Here is a 21,589-nt window from a genome sequence, read left to right as displayed (position 1 = left end):
ACGGGGATTCGAACCTGCAATCCCTGTGTTGGTGGGCAATGTGTGTGTGTTTTGCAGGGGGGGGGGGCAGCTGTTGGACACAAGCTGTCAAGGTAGAGAGGAGTCTCTTTTCTGAAGAGGAGACTGTCAACAGCATATGTCCACTGCTGGACACCGTCGTCGTAACTGCTAGGCGCTGCCGGTTCCAGACCCTCAGCAGCTGCCATGTTGTTATCGACACCAGGTGAAGTGCCAGGCTCATTTCCGTCTGTTTGTGATGGCCAACGTTTGCTGTGCCATCTAGACAATTTCTCATGCAGACGTAAATGAGCCTTTTTATTTAGCCCATCACATGGAGGACGTGATGAGTGGCAGGCCTGTGACAGCCTATAAAGGCATTTCTCACTGACGGGCGAAGTGGTCAGCGGTCCACCATGTTCCACCAAGGTGCAAGAAGCGGGCTCATACAGACCAGCAGGCCCGGCTCTGGCCGTCATCTCCCAGCTGGCCGCCCAGCACATCCTCCCTTCCACCACTCCACCAGGGCTCCAGCACTATGGCCACGGAGGACAAGGGCATGGCTGAGACACGGCTCAACTTGGAGGACATGGAGGAGCAGGAGAAGTCGCTGTGGTTCCCGAGCGGAGAGCCGGCCGTGAAAGTGACAGGGGAGAAGACGGACGTGGAGCTGGAGGTCCGGTCTGAGGATCTGGATCGTGCCCGTAGTGACTGCCCATGGTCTGTGGTTCAAGACAGGGATCCCAAAGGTGTCAACAAGTGCCTGAAGGTATCTAATGCGCGCGCGCACGCACACACACAATATTGTTATATTGTTATTCATGTACTTTTTGCATATTAATCTGGTTTGTGTGCTGCATTCCACAAAACACATCACGTGTCGAACTGGAGGGGAGTCATTAAAAGGTCGCTGTCGTGGCCTTTTTCCATGTTTTAGACAAGCTAATTACACAACAGATGAATGTGGGTCATGATGTGGACGGTAGAGGTGATGAATATGATGGGCAATTAGTAGCAAAGAATGAAACATATGCAAAAACAGATCGGGGACCGATGCCTATCAATACAGGGATCGCCGGTTCGAATCCCTCCGGCTTGGTCGGGCGTCCCTACAGACACAATTGGCCGTGTCTGCGGGTGGGAAGCCGCGTGTGGGTGTGTGTCCTGGTCGCTCGCTAGCGCCTCCTCTGGTCGGTCAAGGCGCCTGTTCTGGGCGGAGGGGGACTGGGGGCAATAGCGTGATCCTCCCACGCGCTACGTCCCCCTGGTGAAGCTCCTCATTGTCAGGTGAAAAGAAGCGGCGGGCAACTCCACGTGTATGGGAGGAGGCACGTGGTAGTCTGCAGCCAGGGGGGTGGAGCAGCGACCGGGACGGCTCGGAAGAGTGGGGTATTTGGCCAAGTACAATTGGGGAGAAAAGGGGGGGGGGTCCAAAAAAAGAAGACAGCTCAGCCATGGGAAATGTTTAAGTTGTCCGAGATACAAAAAATTGATGGGGGGGGGGGACCTGTTGTCATGGTGACAGCCACACGGTTGTGTCCAGAAAGCGTGTCTTGTCAGTACAGGAATGTAATTCATGATCATGATGCTGCTCATTAAAGAGATAATGCATCTAATGGACGGAGACATGAAGCTGGTGCTTTGTGAAGGACTGGTAATGCTCATGTCGACCTTACAGCTCTGGCTTCTCGGCCCCGTCCTGTTCTCAGCTGGACCAGGATTCAGAGCTATATGTCCGAGTTCTGTAAAGTAGTTGTAGTGATTTTACACAATGCTGCCCTCACATGGACTCTATTATATACCCACACAGCGGGATCGGCATTCATCTGCATTTACTTCTCTTTCATGATCCAGCCTTATGTGTTATATACACACACACACACACACACACACATATATATATAAATATACACACACACACTCATATATATATATATACACACACACACACATATGTATGTATGTATGTATGTATGTATGTATGTATGTATGTATGTATGTATGTATGTATGTATGTATCAACACAGATACAGGGGGAAAAATTTTTATACATTGCGAAAACGGAAAAAACGCTATATGTATGTATGTATGTATGTATGTATGTATGTATGTATGTATGTATGTAGCGCTATCTGTCCCTTTTAACTGTCAAGGACAACGCTCCTGAGTTCTCTATACAACTCGGTATCCAATAAACTATTGAAGTATGTTAACTTTGCTTCTTATGTGTTTAAAGTATGTTCTAAAGGCTCTAAATGTCTTACAGTGTCATCTGGTAACTCCAACTAAAAAGGTTGACTACCCCTTTAAGGCGCTCAAATATGGCATATGACCCCTTTAAGGCAATCTAACATGGTCTAGACACCTCAATGTGTCACCGAGTAACTTATATTAAAATGGTGGACTAGCCCTTTATGGTTGTCTCAACATGTCACTTACCATAGCCAAGACACCACAGGAATAAACACACATGAATAATCCACACTCACACAGGTACATAGAATTATATATACAAATGTATTATGAGTAATAATTATTAGAATGAATGAAAGTGATAAGCCTCAATGGCTAACAAGCATCTGCATTCAGATATACACAAATTAATCAGACTAACACATTAGCATACAGCTCAATAACCCTATAACTAAGCCGGCAATAAAATAAAATAAAGTCAACCCCCAGTTGCAGGCCTGTTTCTTTATCGGGTACGTTGGGACCCTAAACAGCCCTCTTCGCTCCCCTTGGAAGTCCGCACATCCAACTTGTACTCACAAAGAATTCTCCTCTTCGTCTCGCGCTTCTCACCGCAGCACAGCAGCGAACGTCAGGCAGGCAGCCATCCTAGCTAACTGGCTAGTTAGCCGTTAGCACCATCTCACGGTAGAACCGTGCGCTCGCCTCGGCAGCCCAACACGGCAACAGACGACTCCTTCTGCGTTCCTCGATGGTCGCATGAACCCACCACTACCCTGTAACTGATAATGTTATTTCGCTAAACTTGAAGACGGCCCGACTCACTGTATGGAGAGCCCCTTACCGCATCCAGTCCATTCGCCCGTCTTGCTGTGCTAGCAACGAACACCGACTCGCTAGCTCGCTCCGTAACGTCGCTGGGTCCACATATGGGACCGACGAGTAGTCAATTTGTCTCCCAAATCCACACAAACAGTTCCCGGGCTGGGTCTCGGTCAGACACCCGCACACATCACTGTTCACTAAACTTCAATTACATTTCTCTCACCGCAAAATAGCATATAACAACTCGACATCACACTGCTCCGTTTTGCTCAAACAAGGGACGAGAGACCTCCTTCTCTCCGTCCAGTCTGCTCGTGCTGACGTTTCCCACTGCCCTCTCAACCAATCACATTCAAGGTAAGGTATTCTCTCCACAGCCAACCAATCACAACAATGGTAAGTTTCAACACGAAAGTAAATGCATTTCACATTGGTAAACAACTGTTTTGCAGAACAACATCAACAATATAATATATTCATATTCAAAAGGTATACAAAATAACAAACATAGGCCAAACTCTTATCTAATAGTGCAATGTAATATATCTAAGGCCTATGATTTAACCACAGGGTTACATGTATATGTCAACACAGATACAGGGGACATTTTTTTTATACATTGCAAAAACGGAAAAAACGCTATATATATGTATATATATATATATATATATGTGTGTGTGTGTGTGTGTGTGTGTGTGTGTGTGTGTGTGTGTGTGTGTGTGTGTGTGTGTATAGCAAGCTTTCCAACACCCGTCACATTATAAGCTACACTGCACATAAAGATAAACCCGGAGTGGATCCTCGGGTCCTTCACGGTGGATGTGTGTTGTTGAATCCCGAGGTAACGTTTGAGGACGTGATAGCGGAGCCTCCCTCGGTGCGCAGCTTTGATAAGGTGTGGATCTGGAGCCATGCTCTGTTCAAGGTGTCCAGGCTGTGGTGCTACCGGCTTATCTCCCTCCTGCTGGCGGTGCCGGTCTCACTGGCTGCAGGGCTCCTCTTCGCTCTGCTCAGCTGCCTGCACATCTGGTAGGCTTATCGCATTACACACTCTGATTTATGTTTGACTGCCATACAGCACATTGTAGCTCTTATTATTATCTATCCATCCATCCACCCATCCACCCATCCATCATCCATCCATCCATCCATCCACCCATCCATCCATCCATCCATCCGTACATCCATCCATCCGTACATCCATCCATCCATCCATCCATCCATCCATCCATCCGTCCATCCATCCATCCATCCATACGTCCATACATCCATCCTTACATCCATCATCCACCCACCCACCCACCCACCCATCCATCCATCCATCCATCCATCCATCCATCCATCCATCCGTACATCCATCCATCCAGCCATACGTCCATACATACATACATACATACATACATACATACATACATACATACATACATACATACATACATACATACATACATACCTGCATATCCCCTCAGGGTTAGGGGGGGGGTTATGTAGTGGTAGTGTAACTAGTAGTAGAAATGGTAGTAGCAATAGTGGTAGTATAGTAGTACTATATGTACTAGTGTTACTATTAGTAGTATTAGTAGTAGTGGTAGTGGTAATGGTAGTAGTAGTAGTAGTAGTAGTAATAATAATGTGATTTACTTAAATGCACCTTTCATGGCACTCAAGGTCACCTTACATCAAATACAATAAAACAAAGCAGTAAAAAAACGTTAGTGCACTCAACAATAAAACACACAAGAAGCAACAGAGCATACACCAACAGGAGTTAAAAAAAAGAAAAAGATGAGTTTGATGCTTTTAATGCTGTTAAAGTGAGTATGCTGCTTCAAAAAGGTGGGTTTTAAAAGCAGTTCTGAATTCTGTAATGGAGTCCAGTAAGCGGATGTGACGGTGAATGTAGTTCCACAGTTTGGGTGCAGCCTAGGAGAAAGCCCTGGCACCCATTGTGCTGAGGTTGATGGCTTGTACTGCCAATAGACCTGCCGGTGAAGACCGCAGGGAGTGAGATGGAGTGTAAGGCTGAAGGAGGTCTGTGAGATAACAGGGGATAGATTATGAAGAGCTTTGAATGTTAATAATAAAAGGTTAAAGTTAATCCGCTGTGACACAGGGAGCCAATGTAATTGAATCAGCAGGGGACAGACATGTTCAGTGGACTTTGAACGTATAATAATCCGTACTGCAGAATTCTGGATACGAGTTGAAGTCAGTGAATAAGTTTGTTCGGGATGCCTGCCAGGATCACATTGCTGTAGTCAATGTGTGATGTTACGAAAGCACTGACTAAGGCTTCCGTGGAATTGTGATAAAGCAGGGTGTAGTCTGGAGATGTTTTGCAGATGGGAAAAGGCAATCCGGGAGACATTATTTACATGACTGGAAAAGGAAAGGTTACTATCTAGGATAACACCAACACCAGCAATGGGGAGTGAGCAAATATTCGTTTTTGAGTGTGTAGAGTTAGTGCCAATGAGGAGTAGCTCAGTTTTATTACTGTTGAATTTTAGATAATTGTTCGTCATCTTCATGAACACATAAAGCTGTGTATCATTAGTGTAACAGTAGAAATTGATACCATAGTGCCAGAAGTTGGTGGTAAGAGTGAGGAGGTAAACAATAAACAGGAGTGGCCCCAACACTGAACCCTGTGGAACTCCATGAAAAACTGTCAAACTTTCTGACCGGTAATATTGAATTTGTATAAAATGTGTCCTGTCTGTCAGGTAGGGGGGGGGAGACACCAACTGATACACAGTGCCCCCAACTCCAATGCTAGCCAGATAATCCATGAGGAGCTGATGGGAAATAGTCTCAAAGGCTGCTATGAGGTCAAGGAGGATGAGGATAGAGAGTAGACCAGAGTCAGCTGCATGACGGAGGTCATTGGTGAACTTAACCAGGGCTGTTTCTGTGCTACGTTTGGGGTGAAAGCCAAATGGAATTGTTGAAAGAGATTATTGTTATCAATGTAGATCTGGAGTTGAGATGCAACTACCCTCTCAAGGATTTTGGAGATGAATTGTAAATCAGAAATAGGCTGGAAGTTGTTTTGGTCATTAGAATCTAAAAATTTTTTTTTCAGAGTTGGTCTGATTATGGCAGCCTTGAGTGAAGGGGGAACTGTACCAGAGGACAGAGAGTAGTTGATGATGGAGTTATCAGGGAGATGATAGAGGGCAAGCATGTTTTAACTAGGGTTGTGGGAATTGGACCCAGGTGACATGTTGAGGTGCTAGACTTAGTAATAAGTTCAGAAATGTGATTTTCAGTTGGAAGACTGAAGTCCAATGGGACAGTGGATGGGGACAGTTTCATGGCACTTGCTGATGGTAAGTCAGTCTGCATGATGTTGGCAGTGGCTAGCTGCTCATGAATGGTACTAATATTAGAGTTGAAAAACTTCAAAAAAGCAGAGCATTATTTATTAGAAAGCTTACTGTTCATGTTGGTTTCAGGTAGGCTTAGTAACCTTTTCACTGTGGAGAACAGAGTTCCAGTATTCCCTTCAACCGGACTGATGATATGTGCATAATAGGATGTTTTAGCTGTTGACAGAGCATTTTTGTAGTGGAGTATGTGATCTGAATACATTTGTTTGAACAGCGAGTCCAGTCTTGGTGCAAAGCCTCTCAAGAAGCCGACCTATAGTCTTGAGCTGACATAGTTCAGGGTTGTACCAGGGAGCCGTATGGGCAAATGAGACAACCTGCGTTTTCAGGGGGACTAAAGTATCAAGTGCAAAAGATACAATAATATTGTAGTAGTCCATAAAATCAGGGAGTGAGGAGGTGGGAGCAGGAATGGCGTTTGGGGTAATTAAATTGCTGAGATCATCTGCATTAGCATATCTAATGTTGAGGTATGATATGGTATGATGCACCCTTGATTTACTGAGCAGTAGGTTGGAGGTGAATAACTGCTTTATGGTCAGAGATGGGTAGTTCAGCAGAGGTGATGTTATATGGTGTGATGCCAGAACAGTAAACTAAGTCAAGGAAATTACCTTTGGTGTGGGGTGTAAAGTTGACGTATTGCGTTAGATCAAAGCAGTCTAACATCGCTTTAAAATCTTTAGAACATATTGTCACTGTCATCAAAATAAGCATTTAAATATCCAGTTAAGTGGTAGTGGTGATCGTAGTGATGGTACTAGCAGTAATAGTACTGGTAGTACTCACAGACTCACAGTAGTAATAGTAGTAGTAGTAGTAGTAGTTGGTAGTAGTACTAGTGGTAGTGGTGATCATAGTGATGGTACTAGCAGTAATAGTACTGGTAGTACTCACAGACTCACAGTAGTAATAGTAGTAATAGTACTAGTACTAGTAGTACTAGTAGTTAGTAGTAGTACTAGTGGTAGTGGTGATCATAGTGATGGTACTAGCAGTAATAGTACTGGTAGTACTCACAGACTCACAGTAGCAATAGTAGTAGTTATTAGTAGTAGTAATAGTAGTAGTAGTAGTAGAGGTAGTAGTGGTAGTGGTACTAGTGGTCGTACTAGTGGCAGTAGCAATAGTAGTAGCAGTAGTGATATTGATAGTAGTAGTATTAATAGTAGTAATAGCAGTGGCAGTGGTAGTATTTGTAATGGTGGTGGTGGTAATTGTAGTAGCAGTCCTGGTAGTACTACTAGTTGTATCGTAGCAATAGTAGTAATAGTAGAAGCAGCAGTAGAAGGGGCGGTGGTAATGGGAGTAATAGTAGTGGTATAGGTAGTATTAGTAAAAGTAGAGGTGGTAATGGTAGTAGTAGCCTTGGTTCTGATAGCACTAGTAGTAGTGGGAGTAGTAGTAGTAGTAGTAGTAGAAGTAGTGGTGGTGGTGGTAATGGTATCAGTTGAAGTGATAGTGGTGGTGATGGGGGTAGTGGCAGTAGTAGTGGTACTTTTAGCAACAGTTGTGATGATGATAGTGGTAGCAGTAGTCATAGTAGTACTAGTAGTTGTGAACACCATGTTTTTTTTAATGTTGGCAAACACAAAACTGATCATTTGGAACTTTTCTCTAAATAATGACCTTCAGTGCCATTATTTTTCCATAACATGAATCCACGGCAACGGAAAACAGGTTTCGACGGTATCTCAGGCGAGATTTACATTGGAATCTATGAGGGGCCGTACAAGCCATAATATATTCTGGCCCTCTCTTATAGTACATACATTCTTCTTTCACATACATGTCTTTTTATTCTCATATTTATACATTTTAAATCACACGTTTATACAAATATATGTATGTGATAGGAGAATGCATGTGTGTGAGAGTGAAAATATATGTTTAAGAGAGGGCCAGAATATATTACGGCTTGTAGGGCCCCTCAAAGTAAAACAGTAGTGTCTTTGCTAATGTGGTGGAATCTACACTGGAATAGACGCACTGTGTTGAAGTGGGGGTAGGCTGATTCTGTCTGTGCTGTCCCTCCTCAGGCTGATCATGCCCTGTGTGCAGCTCCTGCTCATCAACATGCTGTGGGTCCGGACCGTGTGGGCCGGCGTGCTGAACACCGCCATCGGTCCCTTCTTCACCAGCATTGGAAAGTGCTGCGGTAGCATCAACGTTCGCTTGGCGAGGGACTAAACAACAGCGTTGCTGGGCAGTCGGCCTCTGACAGCTGGCCATGACAGAGACGACTAGCTGGACTGGGAATGACAGAAGGATTAGGCAAACACACAGACTGGAAAAAAAATCAGATAGGAAAACCATGGCTAATGGGTTGATGCATGCTCAATAACCCAAGTAAGAAAATCAAGGAAGGTTGAATCAGGTCACCTGGACACCACATTTGTTGACAGATACGTCTCATCACTCAGCTAAGTGACCTCTTCAGTCTGAACTGACTGCAGGTATCCCCACCCTTATGAATAATATGGTACAACACAGTGTCCAACGACCCAAACCAGCGGCCAGCTTCATATGCAAATACGGGTGTGACCATTAACTGAGGGTAAGGAGCGCTAACACGTCAGGCCAGGACTCCGCAGTCTACATCATCTATAGGCCAGCGGCCTCTCTTTCAGGGATGAGGATCCTTGATAGGGAGGAACGCTGGTTTGAATGGGGAATCAAAGAGGCCATCTATGTGAAGAGGGAACAGCCATCCCTGAACCGGGGGCGGGGGATGGGGGGGTTGGTGGAGAGTACATCTGTCACCATCTTACAATGCTGTGATTGCATTGCAACTATTCTCCAACCCTCTGTGAAGACTACACAGGGCCATCAAACTCTAGTTAATGGGCACGCCTGTAGTTGATCGTGAAACTGGTCGTTGGTTTGGGTGGTTATGCATCTGTGTTGTTTATAAGGGTGGAGACACCTGCAGTCACTTGAGGCTGCAGGTATGCAAATACATGCAATTTCAGGAGCATGCAGAAAGCGGCAGGTCTGGTTGGACTACCCCGGGGCTCGAACCTAGGACCTTCTTGCTGTGAGGCGACCACGCTAACCACTGTGCCGCCGTGCCGCAACGTATGATGGAGCCTACCTGTCAGTAAACGTGTCCAGATGAACTGATTCAACCATCTTTGATCATGGCTAAGGGGGCACATTTTATAACCCACCTGAGAGATTCTCACTTAGATCATAATTTTGTTCCAAAACATGGCAGTGTTTTACCTGTCTGTGACAATGTGGACCATTCCGACTTTAGCGTGCACTGTTGCCTGGGTTGCAAAAAGGCTGTGGGGAGTAATGGTGTGGCCATGCTAGCAGGCATCATCAGTAGAGACGTTGTGGGATATCTGAGGGGGAGTGTTGGAGAAGTCCTGGTACAAGTAAAACGTTGGGTGCAGAGCATTGGTTGTCCTTAATGTGCCGGTCTAAAACGGGGCTGGCAGCATTCCCATGGGATGAGAGGATCACAGAATCAGCAAGTCCTGATGTGAGTTTCTGAAGGGGCCGCTCTGGTGGGAGAGCGGAATAAACCGCCGTTCTGGCAGTCCGCTCGTCACGTGGCTGGGAGGTTCGTATCCCAGACTCGCCGTAACCGGTCACGGCCAGAGCGTCCACGGGGTAAGGCCTTCATTAGGCCACCCTTACCCGAGGGATAGTGGGTGTAGATCGGTGTAGTGTTCGGCGACTCGTCGTTCTCCAGCGACCCCTCTGGCCCACCCGGGCGCCTGCAGCCAAGCAACTGAAAGCGTTCTCCCTACACCTCCTTTGCGGCTTGGATGTGACGCAATCCATGCGAGGCTTCAGCGTGTAAAATAGCGAGAGCAGCCGACACGAGTTTGAAGGAAGCTGGTGTTACGCCCATCTCCTTCCTGTAGAAACGTGAGCCAGGGGGAGTTATTCGACAAGAGTTCCGGCTGGGATAAGGGGAAAAACTAGAAATAAATTAAAAAAAAACCAAAAGTTTCTGAAGGACGTTGCACTAATGTGTTTCCTTTTGTCTACTATTGACCATGATGTTGTGTGTGTCCTCATCGAGAGTGGGCTCGGCGTTGTACTAATTTAGTTCAGTTTGACTGAAATGTTTCCTGCTACACAATAAATACCAGGGAGTTGGCTTGGAACAGAAGGCCACACATCAAGCGCTACAGACCTCGCACTGAACAGCCCTGAGGTGTTCTAGTGTCCTGCAGGATGCAGTTCAAATGAATTCAACATGACTATCAGTAATACAGCAAGGACACAACAAGACATTGTGCATAAAGATAAACTGCTGCCATTCCGTCAAGCAGTCAGCTGCTAACGTTACTCCGGACCAGGGCATGCTGTCGTCGTCCGTGCACGGCAGCCCTGCTGCTGCACGCGTGGTGATGCTGCTTCTCCTGGTGAAGAATCTCCGGCCTGCGAAATGTGACCGGCTGTGTGAGTGAGTGACCCGGCAGGCCCATTCAGTGCTTTGCATCTAAAAGTTGGCAAGACACCGGGGCTCAGAACCAAATGCTGCAGTGATCTGTCTGCTGCGTGCAGACGGCCGCCCTGCTGGATCCAAATGTTGCACCCTTGTCTGGACAACGTCATGGAAGAACAGCTGACGGTCAATTTAAAGAGCCTTTTTTTAATGTCCCTCCCCCCCCTTTTTTTTGTATGGCATTTGTCCCTCTAGGCGGCACGGTGGCACATGGTTGTCTCACAGCAAGATGGTCCTGGGTTCGAGCCCCAGGGTAGCCCAACCTCGGGGGTGGTCCCGGGTCGTCCTCTGTGTGGAGTTTGCATATTCTGCCCGTGTCTGTGTGGGTTTCCTCCGGGGGCTCCGGTTTCCTCCCACAGTCCAAAGACATGTAGGTCAGGTAAGTCGGCCGTACTAAACTGTCGCTAGGTGTGAATGTGTGTGTGTGTGTGTGTGTGGGTGTGGGTGTGGGTGTGTGTGTGGGCCCTGTGATGGCCTGGCGGCCTGTCCAGGGTGTCTCCCCATCCGCCGCCCAATGACTGCTGGGATAGGGTCCAGCATCCCCACGACCCTGAGAACAGGATAAGCGGTTTGCATAATGGATGGATGGATTTGTCCCTATATGGCAGTGGTTCTCAATCAGGTCTTCAGGTAGACCCATTACTGCTGGTTTTCCAGCCTCCAGTTAGAACAAGTGACCCAACAGGTGAAGGTTATGAACTCCCTGGTAGAACAGAAAACCAGCTGTACTGGTGGTACCTCAGGACCCAAATGAGACTCACTGTTCTATGGGGAGCATCAGCCTTTGGTAAATTACACTTTAAAGCCACGTGGCTCTCATCAGTAGAACTGCTGACGATACCTTATAGAAACCCCAAACCCCAAACCATCCAGGAATAGGTTGAAATACATCCATCCATCCATCCATTATCCAAACCGCTTATCCTGCTCTCAGGGTCGCGGGAATGCTGGAGCCTATCCCAGCAGTCACTGGGCAGCAGGCGGGGAGACACCCTGGACAGGCTGCCAGGCCTTCACAGAGCCGCAACACACATTCACACCTAGGGACAATTTGGTACGGCCGATTCCCCTGACCTACATGTCTTTGGACTGTGGGAGGAAACCGGAGCCCCCGCAGGAAACCCACACAGACACGGGGAGAACATGCAAACTCCACACACACAGGACGACCCGGGACGACCCCCAAGGTTGGACTACCCCGGGGCTCGAACCCCAGACCTTCTTGCTGTGAGGCGACCGCACTAACCGCTGCGCCGCCGTGCTGTCCAGGTTGAAATACATAAAAACTGAAAAACACAGCGACGACACCCAAACACCAGTCTATTAGCTGCTTTAATCCCAGTGGAACTCTTGAGGAATTTTGGGGTTCGCAAAAACTCCAGGGCCCCCAAATAGACGGTTGGAAACTTACATTGTGTTCTAAATAGGGCGGCATGGCTCAGGAGGTAGAGCGGGGTCGTCTAGTAACCGGAAGGTCGCTGGTTCGATCCCCAGCTCCTGCCAAAGTGTCCTTGAGCAAGACAAGGAACCCCTAGCTGCTCCTGATGAGCAGGTTGGCGCCTTGCATGGCAGCCTCCGCCATCAGTGTATGAATGGGTGAATGTGAGGCCTACACTTTAAAGGGCTTTGTCTGTAGACTAGAAAAGTGCAGTATAGATGCAGTCTAATGATGAATGCGGGTAGCCTGTGGGCTTAGTACGGATACATCGCCCAGATCCATTATGGGTGACAGACATGAGCCAGTGCAGACTAATCTGAATGCGGTGACAGCCATATATACAGGCATGCCCACCCTAACTCCGGAGAGTTATTTCTGTCCTGCTCCCTGCGTGCTCAACTGGCCTCTCCCCTATCTGCCACCACTCCAAGAATACTCCCCTAATTGAGTTGGCTCCTGATCACATGCACTCTGATCTCATTCCACCACTCCCCCTCCTTCTCCGGGGTCTCTGTGCCACAGGGAACTGGGGCAGCAAACACCAGCGCCATGTCCCAACTTCCCACTTCCGCAAAATGCGGCGTTTCTACATCCCACCGAGCAGCGGGAGTAGCCGGCAGCCCTCATACAAGACCCCCATCGCCCCCACCCCGCCCCCCCTCAGTTTGGCAGACATCATGAGTTTGTTTACACAACGAGCTGATATAGAAAGCCGTGACTGATAGGAGCAACTGCACAGCTTAAGGTGGGCTGAATCGGTTTTATTTCGGGAGGAGTATTGAGTTTTATAGTATCGAGCCGTAGTAACGTTTACAAGACTCGAGCCCCACCCTGCACAAGCCTTCGCCATTATGCAGAGTTGAGGCAACGAGGTAGACCTCATGATGAAGCTTCTGTTCCACTTGGTCTGCAGATAATGAAGGGAAGGATGACGCCGGTTTATAGTAAATCTGCTATAAACTTTTCCCCAGTCTGACTCCGCTGCACGTGACGTCATAAACACAGCAAAAGCCGAGTTGCTCTTTCTTCTCTCCAAACAAACAAACATTACCACTGCCGGCCTTCGGACGCAACCCTGGGCCACGTCTCACACGTGTTCTCGGGTCGTTTATCGGGGTTTGGCTCTTGCGAGACGTGTTTATAACGGGGCCCACGCAGACCTGAGCTAGCCAAGCTCTGCAGGTAGCTGGACGATTAAAACAGCGACCATAAAGGGATGGGAACGTCTAGCATATGACAACGCCAAAATACGATGGTCCCGCTGCACAGACGGGTCGTGGCAGTGCAGCCAGTGAGCAAGGCACAGTGATGCCACCCCGCAGAGCGCGTGCACGATGAAGGCCACCTCTTGTCATTGCCAATTACATTAACAGAAACAAACTCATTATTGTTAGACTCATAAACATAAAGCCAATACAGGTGAGCTGATTCAGCCAGTGGGTGCAGCATGCATTGAACATTTAACATGACTTCCACTTCCACTTGAGCCAGACTGCTCATTTTTGGTAAGCTGTTTTGTTATGGAGATGGCAAGTGCATGTTTTTTCTTCTTCTTCTGTTGCCTAATATAAATGTAATGCACGGTTGAGGCACAAATTCTGACTCCTTATAGTTACCTCTGTCGCTAGCTCATTCATGTAACATTGGGTCTATGGAATATTGTTGACTCACTAGTCGAGGGGTTGGTAACTGGCAGCACGGGTTGGTGATCTCAGAATCTGAGGCTGACTTGTGCAAGAACCTGAGTCTGTTGCCCCATATGGGAGAGATTTTTATCTGTTCCAACAGAATATCTTAAGGGCTGGTGCTAAAACCCCATAGGCGGCACGGTCATCCCAGGGGGCATCCTAGGGGTCATGCCAGGTCGTCCTCTGTGTGGAGTTTGCATGTTCTCCCCGTGTATGCGGGAGGAGGGGGGGGGTCTCCAGGTGCTCCGGTTTCCCCCACCACCAAAAAAGACATGCATGTTAGGGTTAGTACTCCTGCGTGTGCCCCCTGACCGAGGCATGGCAAGACGAACTGGAGGTGGTCCCCGGGTGCTGCAGGGCGGCTGCCCACTGCTGCTAGCGACACATGGGTTAAATGCAGAGCCTAATTTCCCCACGAGGATCAATAAAGTCCCTCAAAAATAAATAATAAAAAATACAACAATCCAACAAAAATAAATAAATAAATAAATAAATAAAATTTTACAAAAAAATCGAGCAACTCCACAGCACCAGCAAAAACCAATCTCTGGCGCCGCCAGTGGAAACCAGCCTCACTGCAGAAGACGAGTCAGCTCGGTGACGCTTATTATTCAACAACATGGAACAAACGCAACAGACCAGTAATGCTCATTTCTGTGCAAAACTCATAATTTGTTATTCACAAGGATTATCCCCCTTGAAATGAAATGGAATTCTGGGTAATATCTGCTGATCTGCTCTTCTGAAGGCTTTCGTGCGTTTGGCTCCAGGTATTACTGTATAGCGCCCCTCTTTTTTAAATCAGTAATAATCAGATGCAAATAGGCAGCAACACGAACCTAGTCTTCATTCCAACATGGAATGAATGTTTTGTTTTTCCTTTTACTGCGTCACTTTTTTCCCACAGGCTGAATAAATATGTTCAAAAATGAATCCACGTGGATGAACAAAGCAGTTTATGGTTTTTATTTTGTTGTTGCTGTTTGTTGTGTGTGATCTCTCTCCACACTGGAGGTAATATTTTTCGTCACTGTCATATACTGTATAAAATATAAAGTTCTGAGCTGGGAACATCTGACCAAGCATGCAAATGCAGTACGTCTCATCTGTAGAATGATTCCTGGCATGGCTCCTGCCCACTCAGCCGCTTTGTTAAACTGTCTCCTACCTAAAACGACAGGGGGCGGTCAGAACGACCGCCGGTTTCTAAACTCTATATTCTGTCAAGATAAATACCCAATTGAGATATTAATGCATTCAATATGTCAGCATGTCTGCGAGGAAACGACGGACACCAAAATTAACATTTTAACTACTTTAATACTATTTTTCAAACAATTCAAAATGGCCGCTGTCCAACGCCTGTAAACACTGCAAGCGCCTCGGTGGTAGCCATGATGCGTCTGTAGCGGCGTCTGGGACCAGACATGTTGGACATAATCACACATCAAGTTTAGACTATTCCTCCCCACTGGAGGGTGCTGGTGTGTTTCTAGGGCAGAGCGACGAACTTCACGAAGGAAATGACGCCACCAACACACGTCATCAATACTGACATGACGCGCACGATGACGCGCAAATTACGTGCGGTAATTCTCACCGCTCATGGTCGTTTTAGGTAGATGATAGCGTAACTTTTTTGTGCAATTGATATAAAAGTCATTTTAATGCAAATGTGTGCAATTTTAGGAGCATTCAGGGAGCGGCAGGTCTGTATCTTTTCCCCCCCGGAAATGTATTAAACTTTGAAAATCCAAAACCGTCAAAATGACGGCCTTGTGTATGAAATATATACTTGTGTACGGCCTTGAAAAGAACACTAGAGCCACCAGGACCCTACAACTCAGACTACAAGAGGGGTCACGACAGGAAGCTGCATGATCCCACCAAGAAAGTCAGCTTTCAGCCGACGGCCTTTCCCGTAAAGCAGCACATGAATGCAGAGCTGAACCAGCCCACATCAGAACATGGCTTATAAGCCACCAGATCTGTCTGCACTCGCTTGGACGCCTTCACCATTTGCCTGGTGTCTGTCAGTCTACAGCCTGCATGCTGCTAAACTGCCCCGCTGCTTCGCCTGTCTTACTTCTGCCAACCTGTCGCTCTGATCTGCCCCTGCTTTGCTTTGTTGGACCAGCGTTCCCTCTGCTTTTACTGCGGCCCGCCTGTGTCCTGCCTCCCCTGTAACCGGCTTGCCTGGCAGAGCCTATAGGGAGGGAACCCGGCCTCTTGGCTGATTCTGGCACGTTTACTGCGATGGTTAATATGCAGTGTCCCTGAGGGGAAGAAGAAAAACTAGTAATACTAATAATAATAAGACGGGAGCTGACCGGACCGGTATGGACTAAGAAGGACCAGAGAGCTCGTGCTCGTCGCCTCGCCATACAGTGGAAATTCATGCCCCCGTGCAAGCCCTGCCCCGCCAACCCCACAGCCCTGCGTGAAATGTCACACAGCCGTGTGTTTCTGCGTGCGCGTGCGTGTTTCTGCATGCATGTGTGCGTGTGCGTGCGTGTGCAGTGTTGGCAGAGGGGGGCGGGCGGGGGGGGCAACAGGATGTCTGCAGCAGCTGTTCGGCGGCATTTCAGACGGCGTGGTGGTGAGATAGTGACACAGGGGGCTCAGATGTACTGAGGGGGGCAGGCTGCTGCTGTTGCTGCTGCTGCAGAAAGGGTTACTCTCTCTCGCGCGCACTGCCTCTACTGCCCCATCCTCCGCGCTCCTCGCCTACTCGCCCGCGCCAACACCACAGTGGCCCTGACACCACCATGGCGGACCAGTACCAGTACAACACCAACGAGGTGAAGATCGTGAAGGACAGCCACACGAAGGAAATCGACCTGATCAACAGGGACCCCAAACTGATCAACGAGGACGTGGTCAAGGTTTGTGCAGCACTTTGTCCGCCCGCTGTTTACCCAAACTGGGTTTTCTGATGGCAGCATGAAGATATGATGTTTGAAGGGGTTGTTTAAGAACGAACACAATTTTTTTTGAAACCCCCCCCTTACTTTGTTGTGTGACAGGGTCCCTAAATAGTCCAGGACCTTTTCCTGCCGTCGGAGCAGTTTATTTCTGGAAGTCAGGCAGAGGGGTGTGGTGGGTGGGTGGGGGGGGTTGCTGCCATCATATCTTATTTACAGGAGGCTTCACCAGTGTTTAGTCTGTGATTGTTTCCATGTGTACACCACACAACACCGTTTCTTTTCCTAGGACGACAGCGGAGCCTCACTGTAAAGTCTAACAAGTTCAGTTTACTTCAGAAAACATTAGTAAGTCAATGAGCTTAATTGTGTCAAGGTGACACAATTAAGCTCATTGACTTTCTTTTTCCAAGGTTTACTAAGGCTTACTCGTTGTTTTAAGTACACTGAACTGGTTAGAGTGTACAGAGTGTGCATACAACGAGGTTCAGAAAGGCTGTTCGCATCGGGGAGGATCTTGCATCCGTCTTGCAGAGAACAGCCTGTCGTGATTCATGTGCACAGCATTTGTGAGTGTCTCGAATTTTAAATGAGTTGCACCATTTGGGGCGGGGGCGGGGGGTACTCATAAAACTGAATAGTTCTAGGTTTTAAACCACTTCAGATTCAGTTCAGGAATCTGAGCAGTTCGGGTGCCTCTGTTGTGGGGTTGTCCGACCTGTTTGATTGTTATTCAGAAGATTTCACTCAAGTGAGGTCGAACCCTGAAGAACTGCTTTGAAATCGCGCATGATTCAGACTGTGGAGGGGGGGGCTGTCTCAGAGGGTCGCGATGCGGTTATCCTCCACCGCTGTTCGATGTTCTGGGGAGGGGAACGAGTTTCACTCACCGCGATTCATCGGTATTGTTATTGCGACGTGTCATGACGAAATCCGGGATCTGGGACGAGTTCTCGTCGTTTCTTTCATGCGCTCGCGTACACAAGACAAACCCCCCCCTCCCCCGAATTTCCTCGGTGTTTCCTCCTCGGGCGCAGATCCGGTAGGGTCGTGGCCCCTGGGCCCACCGGACGCAGCACACCAGGCTCCCCCAGCCGATCCACCTCCAGCTCGAACTAGCCAGACGCCTTCCACATATATGACATTTGAGAGTTGCGCTTCAGCCGCAAAAGCCAGGGTTGCTCAGAAGTCTCGATGCAAGATACCGAATGCAGCATACAAACACAAACCAGTCTGCTGCACAGTAGTTGTCGTGCATGTTAGAACGGCCATTTTGGTTAGTGAGAAGTGTGTCAGAGTGAGGCTTGCACAAAAGTCTGGACCATACATATTCATCGGGTAATGCAATCTGACCACGCTGGCACTATTATAAACGCATTTCTGCACAGCAAACTAAGACAAATACAAGTTCCTGTCATACTGCATGGATCAAAAGCATCGCCCTACACCCGAGGTTGGAGACTGGCACACAGAGCTCTGATATTGGGACAAAAATAAAAATGGCTCCCCATTTCCCTTTAGTTATTATTATTTGATCACTTCAGGTATGTCTTGTGGTAACGGCTTCTGTTGAATCCCTCCTCAGGTGGAGTTTGAGGATGTGATCGCGGAGCCTGACGGCACACACAGCCTGGACGGGGTGTGGAAACTCAGCTACACCACCTTCACCGTGTCCAAGTACTGGTGCTACCGCATCCTGTCCGCCGTCTTCGGCATCCCCGTGGCTCTGCTGTGGGGCTTCCTGTTCGCCTGCATCTCTTTCTGCCACATCTGGGCCGTGGTTCCCTGCATCAAGAGCTGCCTGATCGAGTCGCATTGCATCGGCCGCATCTATTCGCTCTGCATCCAGACTTTCTGCGACCCCTTCTTCGAGGCCCTGGGCAAAATCTTCAGCAGTGTGCGCGTGGCCTTGCGCAAAGAGGTCTAAAGAAATGAATAAATCAGAAATAAACTCACACGGTGGCGTTGTTTATACCATGAGTGGATGTACCTTTTTATAAGCTCCGGAGGACCAGTTCTGGTGTCCTCTATTGTGTCCGCCCCAAGACACCGCTTCTCTTTTCGTCGCTCCCTGACCCCAACCCTCCCCTTTCGGCCGTCTGAGCCCCGACATGCCTCGCTTGCCCTCTGCTACGAGAAGTTCTGTGACAGCTGCAGGACGAAGTGTGGTTCTGTGACAGCTCTGGTCACCACGCTGAGCGAAAACAGGACTGGTAGCAATGAGGAGGCTCGACCAGCATCACCCGCTATCAGAACATGCTGGAACAACGGCTCCCTCATCACGTGTCCCCAAACACCTCTGCAGAACACGCTGGAACAACGGCTCCATCATCGTGTCCCCCAAACATCTCTGCAGAACACGCTGTGACAATGTCTCCATCATCACGTGTCCCCAAACATCTCTGCAGAACACGCTGGAACAATGGTTCCCTCATCACGTGTCCCCAAACATCTCTGCAGAACATGCTGGAACAATGGTTCCCTCGTCACGTGTCCCCAAACATCTCTGCAGAACACGCTGGAACAATGTCTCCATCATCACGTGTCCCCAAACATCTCTGCAGAACACGCTGGGACAATGTCTCCATCATCACGTGTCCCCAAACATCTCTGCAGAACACGCTGGAACAATGGCTCTCTCATCACGTGTCCCCAAACAGCTCTGCAGAACATGCTGGAACAATGGTTCCCTCATCACGTGTCCCCAAACATCTCTGCAGAACACGCCGGAACAATGTCTCCATCATCACGTGTCCCCAAACATCTCTGCAGAACACACTGGGACAATGCCTCCATCATCACGTGTCCCCAAACATCTCTGCAGAACACGCCGGAACAATGTCTCCATCATCACGTGTCCCCAAACATCTCTGCAGAACACACTGGGACAATGTCTCCATCATCACGTGTCCCCAAACATCTCTGCAGAACACACTGGGACAATGTCTCCATCATCACGTGTCCCCAAACATCTCTGCAGAACACGCTGGAACAATGGCTCTCTCATCACGTGTCCCCAAACACCTCTGCAGAACACGCTGGAACAACGGCTCCATCATCGTGTCCCCCAAACATCTCTGCAGAACACGCTGGAACAATGTCTCCATCATCACGTGTCCTCAAACATCTCTGCAGAACACGCTGGGACAATGTCTCCATCATCACGTGTCCCCAAACATCTCTGCACCTGTGGAACAAAACTACCCAGATTCAACCGATTTGGCTAATTTTCAGTTTTTCAACTGTTACTGTCTGTTGCTGTGTCTCATTTTACTGTACTTCATACCATGCCATTGAAGTCACTGTGGAAGAGTTTTAACGCAATTTGATCATCCTCTAGAGAGCAAAACACAGTCGTTGGATGCCCATGTGTGTCGATATCACATTTTCTGAATGTTTTCTTTTTTTTTAATGATTCTAGCTGCTGTGGCTCTGCTTTCCTTGTAAACTGTATGTATGGTGGTATACAATATGTGTTTCCGTTTACTTTCTGATTGTGCCAGAGAAGCCAGTATACTCTTCTCCGGCCCGTAATTGGTAACAAGAATGTAGGGAAACAACCCTTTAGAAAGGCTGTTTTCCTTTCAACGGAGGATGATTCAGTGGAACGGATAACACGTTCGCATATCTCAGCCAAATATGCGGGGACAAGAAGCTTATCTGCTGCAGAAGTATGCAAACCTCTCACTACGAAGCCTGTTTATACACTGATGTCCTGACTGGGTCTGCAGAGAATAAAAACATAAAGCAACCTTTGGGCGCGTCCCGTTGGAAATGGGGTTCATTTTAGCTGTTTTCGCGACTCTCGGGATGTTTCACAGATGAGATAACGCGCTGGCTGTGATTAATATGCCCATTTGAGGGGGGAAATTCGTGGAGTTGAGAACATTCTGAGGGCCCTCTCCCAGTCAGTGCTGCAGGATACTGAACTCCGTGGGACTTGGTCGTTTCCCCACTTGTCCCCGACGCAGTTCAGGGCAATTCAATATGTTGCTGTGATGATGTGGTGACATACGGGGCAAAACACTTGGCGCTGCACCAGAGCGACAAGCCAACAGGGATTCAGTAACCAAGTCACGGCGACCCCCTGCAGGCTGCTGCTGTGTCTGCCATACAGACAGGGGCGTAGCACAAAATTCTGGGCCCTATACATGAGCAGTCTCTGTGGGCCCCTTTCCTCTTTTGTCTCTCACGCATCACTTTTTGGAGTTTTAGCATACTGTATATTATTTATAACCATAGTACATTAATCTATTTTAACCTAACTTAACCTAACCTCAACCTAACCTTAACCTAACTTAACTTAACTATCTCGCAGTGACTGATAAAAACGTGTAGCATTGTGGGAGTGCATGAATGAGGAGACGGAGAGATCGAGTCGAGTCAATTCCGTTTACTCGTCACACCAAAACGACACCGATACAGCACAATCTCTCGTGGCAACCAGCTAACCGCTAGGCTGCTGCAAACATGGCTCACCCCGGAAACCCTAAACCGTGCCTACGTCAGCACTCTGAATGTCTGCCTTAAAGGAGCAGCAGCCCCTGGTGAATCTACCCTCAATTGTGTATCACCACACAGCACCCCCCCCCCCACAGAATTCACCATCACGAAAAAATGCAACACAAAAGTACTCAGCAAAACACAAACAGCCAACAGGCGAA

The 21,589-nt window shown here is 48.0% G+C and overlaps 2 protein-coding genes across 2 annotated transcripts; both read left to right on the top strand.

Moving 5' to 3' along the window:
• The first annotated feature begins 535 nt into the window (after window positions 1-535).
• On the top strand, window positions 536-8,597 carry LOC130130747 (caveolin-2-like). Its single transcript, XM_056300554.1, has 3 exons — window positions 536-766; window positions 3,857-4,044; window positions 8,447-8,597. The coding sequence occupies exons 1-3, from the start codon at window positions 536-538 to the stop codon at window positions 8,595-8,597; spliced, it is 570 nt and encodes a 189-aa protein (XP_056156529.1).
• Window positions 8,598-16,606: 8,009 nt separating this feature from the next.
• On the top strand, window positions 16,607-20,676 carry LOC130108062 (caveolin-3-like). Its single transcript, XM_056274903.1, has 2 exons — window positions 16,607-16,886; window positions 18,511-20,676. Exons 1-2 carry the CDS (start codon window positions 16,770-16,772, stop codon window positions 18,850-18,852), a joined length of 459 nt encoding a protein of 152 aa, XP_056130878.1. The 5' UTR covers window positions 16,607-16,769; the 3' UTR covers window positions 18,853-20,676.
• The last annotated feature ends 913 nt before the right edge of the window (window positions 20,677-21,589 follow it).

Source organism: Lampris incognitus, chromosome 2 (genome assembly GCF_029633865.1).
Source record: "Lampris incognitus isolate fLamInc1 chromosome 2, fLamInc1.hap2, whole genome shotgun sequence".
NCBI classification, from domain to species: Eukaryota; Metazoa; Chordata; class Actinopteri; order Lampriformes; family Lampridae; genus Lampris; species Lampris incognitus.
The sequence above is the reverse complement of the archived record's forward strand: the minus strand, read 5'-3'. Positions and strand labels throughout refer to the sequence as shown.

What these genes read in the sequence shown, in the direction of transcription:
- LOC130130747 (XM_056300554.1), top strand. Translation starts at nt 536, where the DNA reads ATGGCCACGGAGGACAAGGGCATGGCTGAGACACGGCTCAACTTGGAG. An exon ending in GTGTCAACAAGTGCCTGAAG is followed by an intron (nt 767 to 3,856) that starts GTATCTAATGCG and finishes TTGAATCCCGAG; the next exon opens with GTAACGTTTGAGGACGTGAT. An exon ending in CTCAGCTGCCTGCACATCTG is followed by an intron (nt 4,045 to 8,446) that starts GTAGGCTTATCG and finishes GTCCCTCCTCAG; the next exon opens with GCTGATCATGCCCTGTGTGC.
- LOC130108062 (XM_056274903.1), top strand. Translation starts at nt 16,770, where the DNA reads ATGGCGGACCAGTACCAGTACAACACCAACGAGGTGAAGATCGTGAAG. An exon ending in TCAACGAGGACGTGGTCAAG is followed by an intron (nt 16,887 to 18,510) that starts GTTTGTGCAGCA and finishes ATCCCTCCTCAG; the next exon opens with GTGGAGTTTGAGGATGTGAT.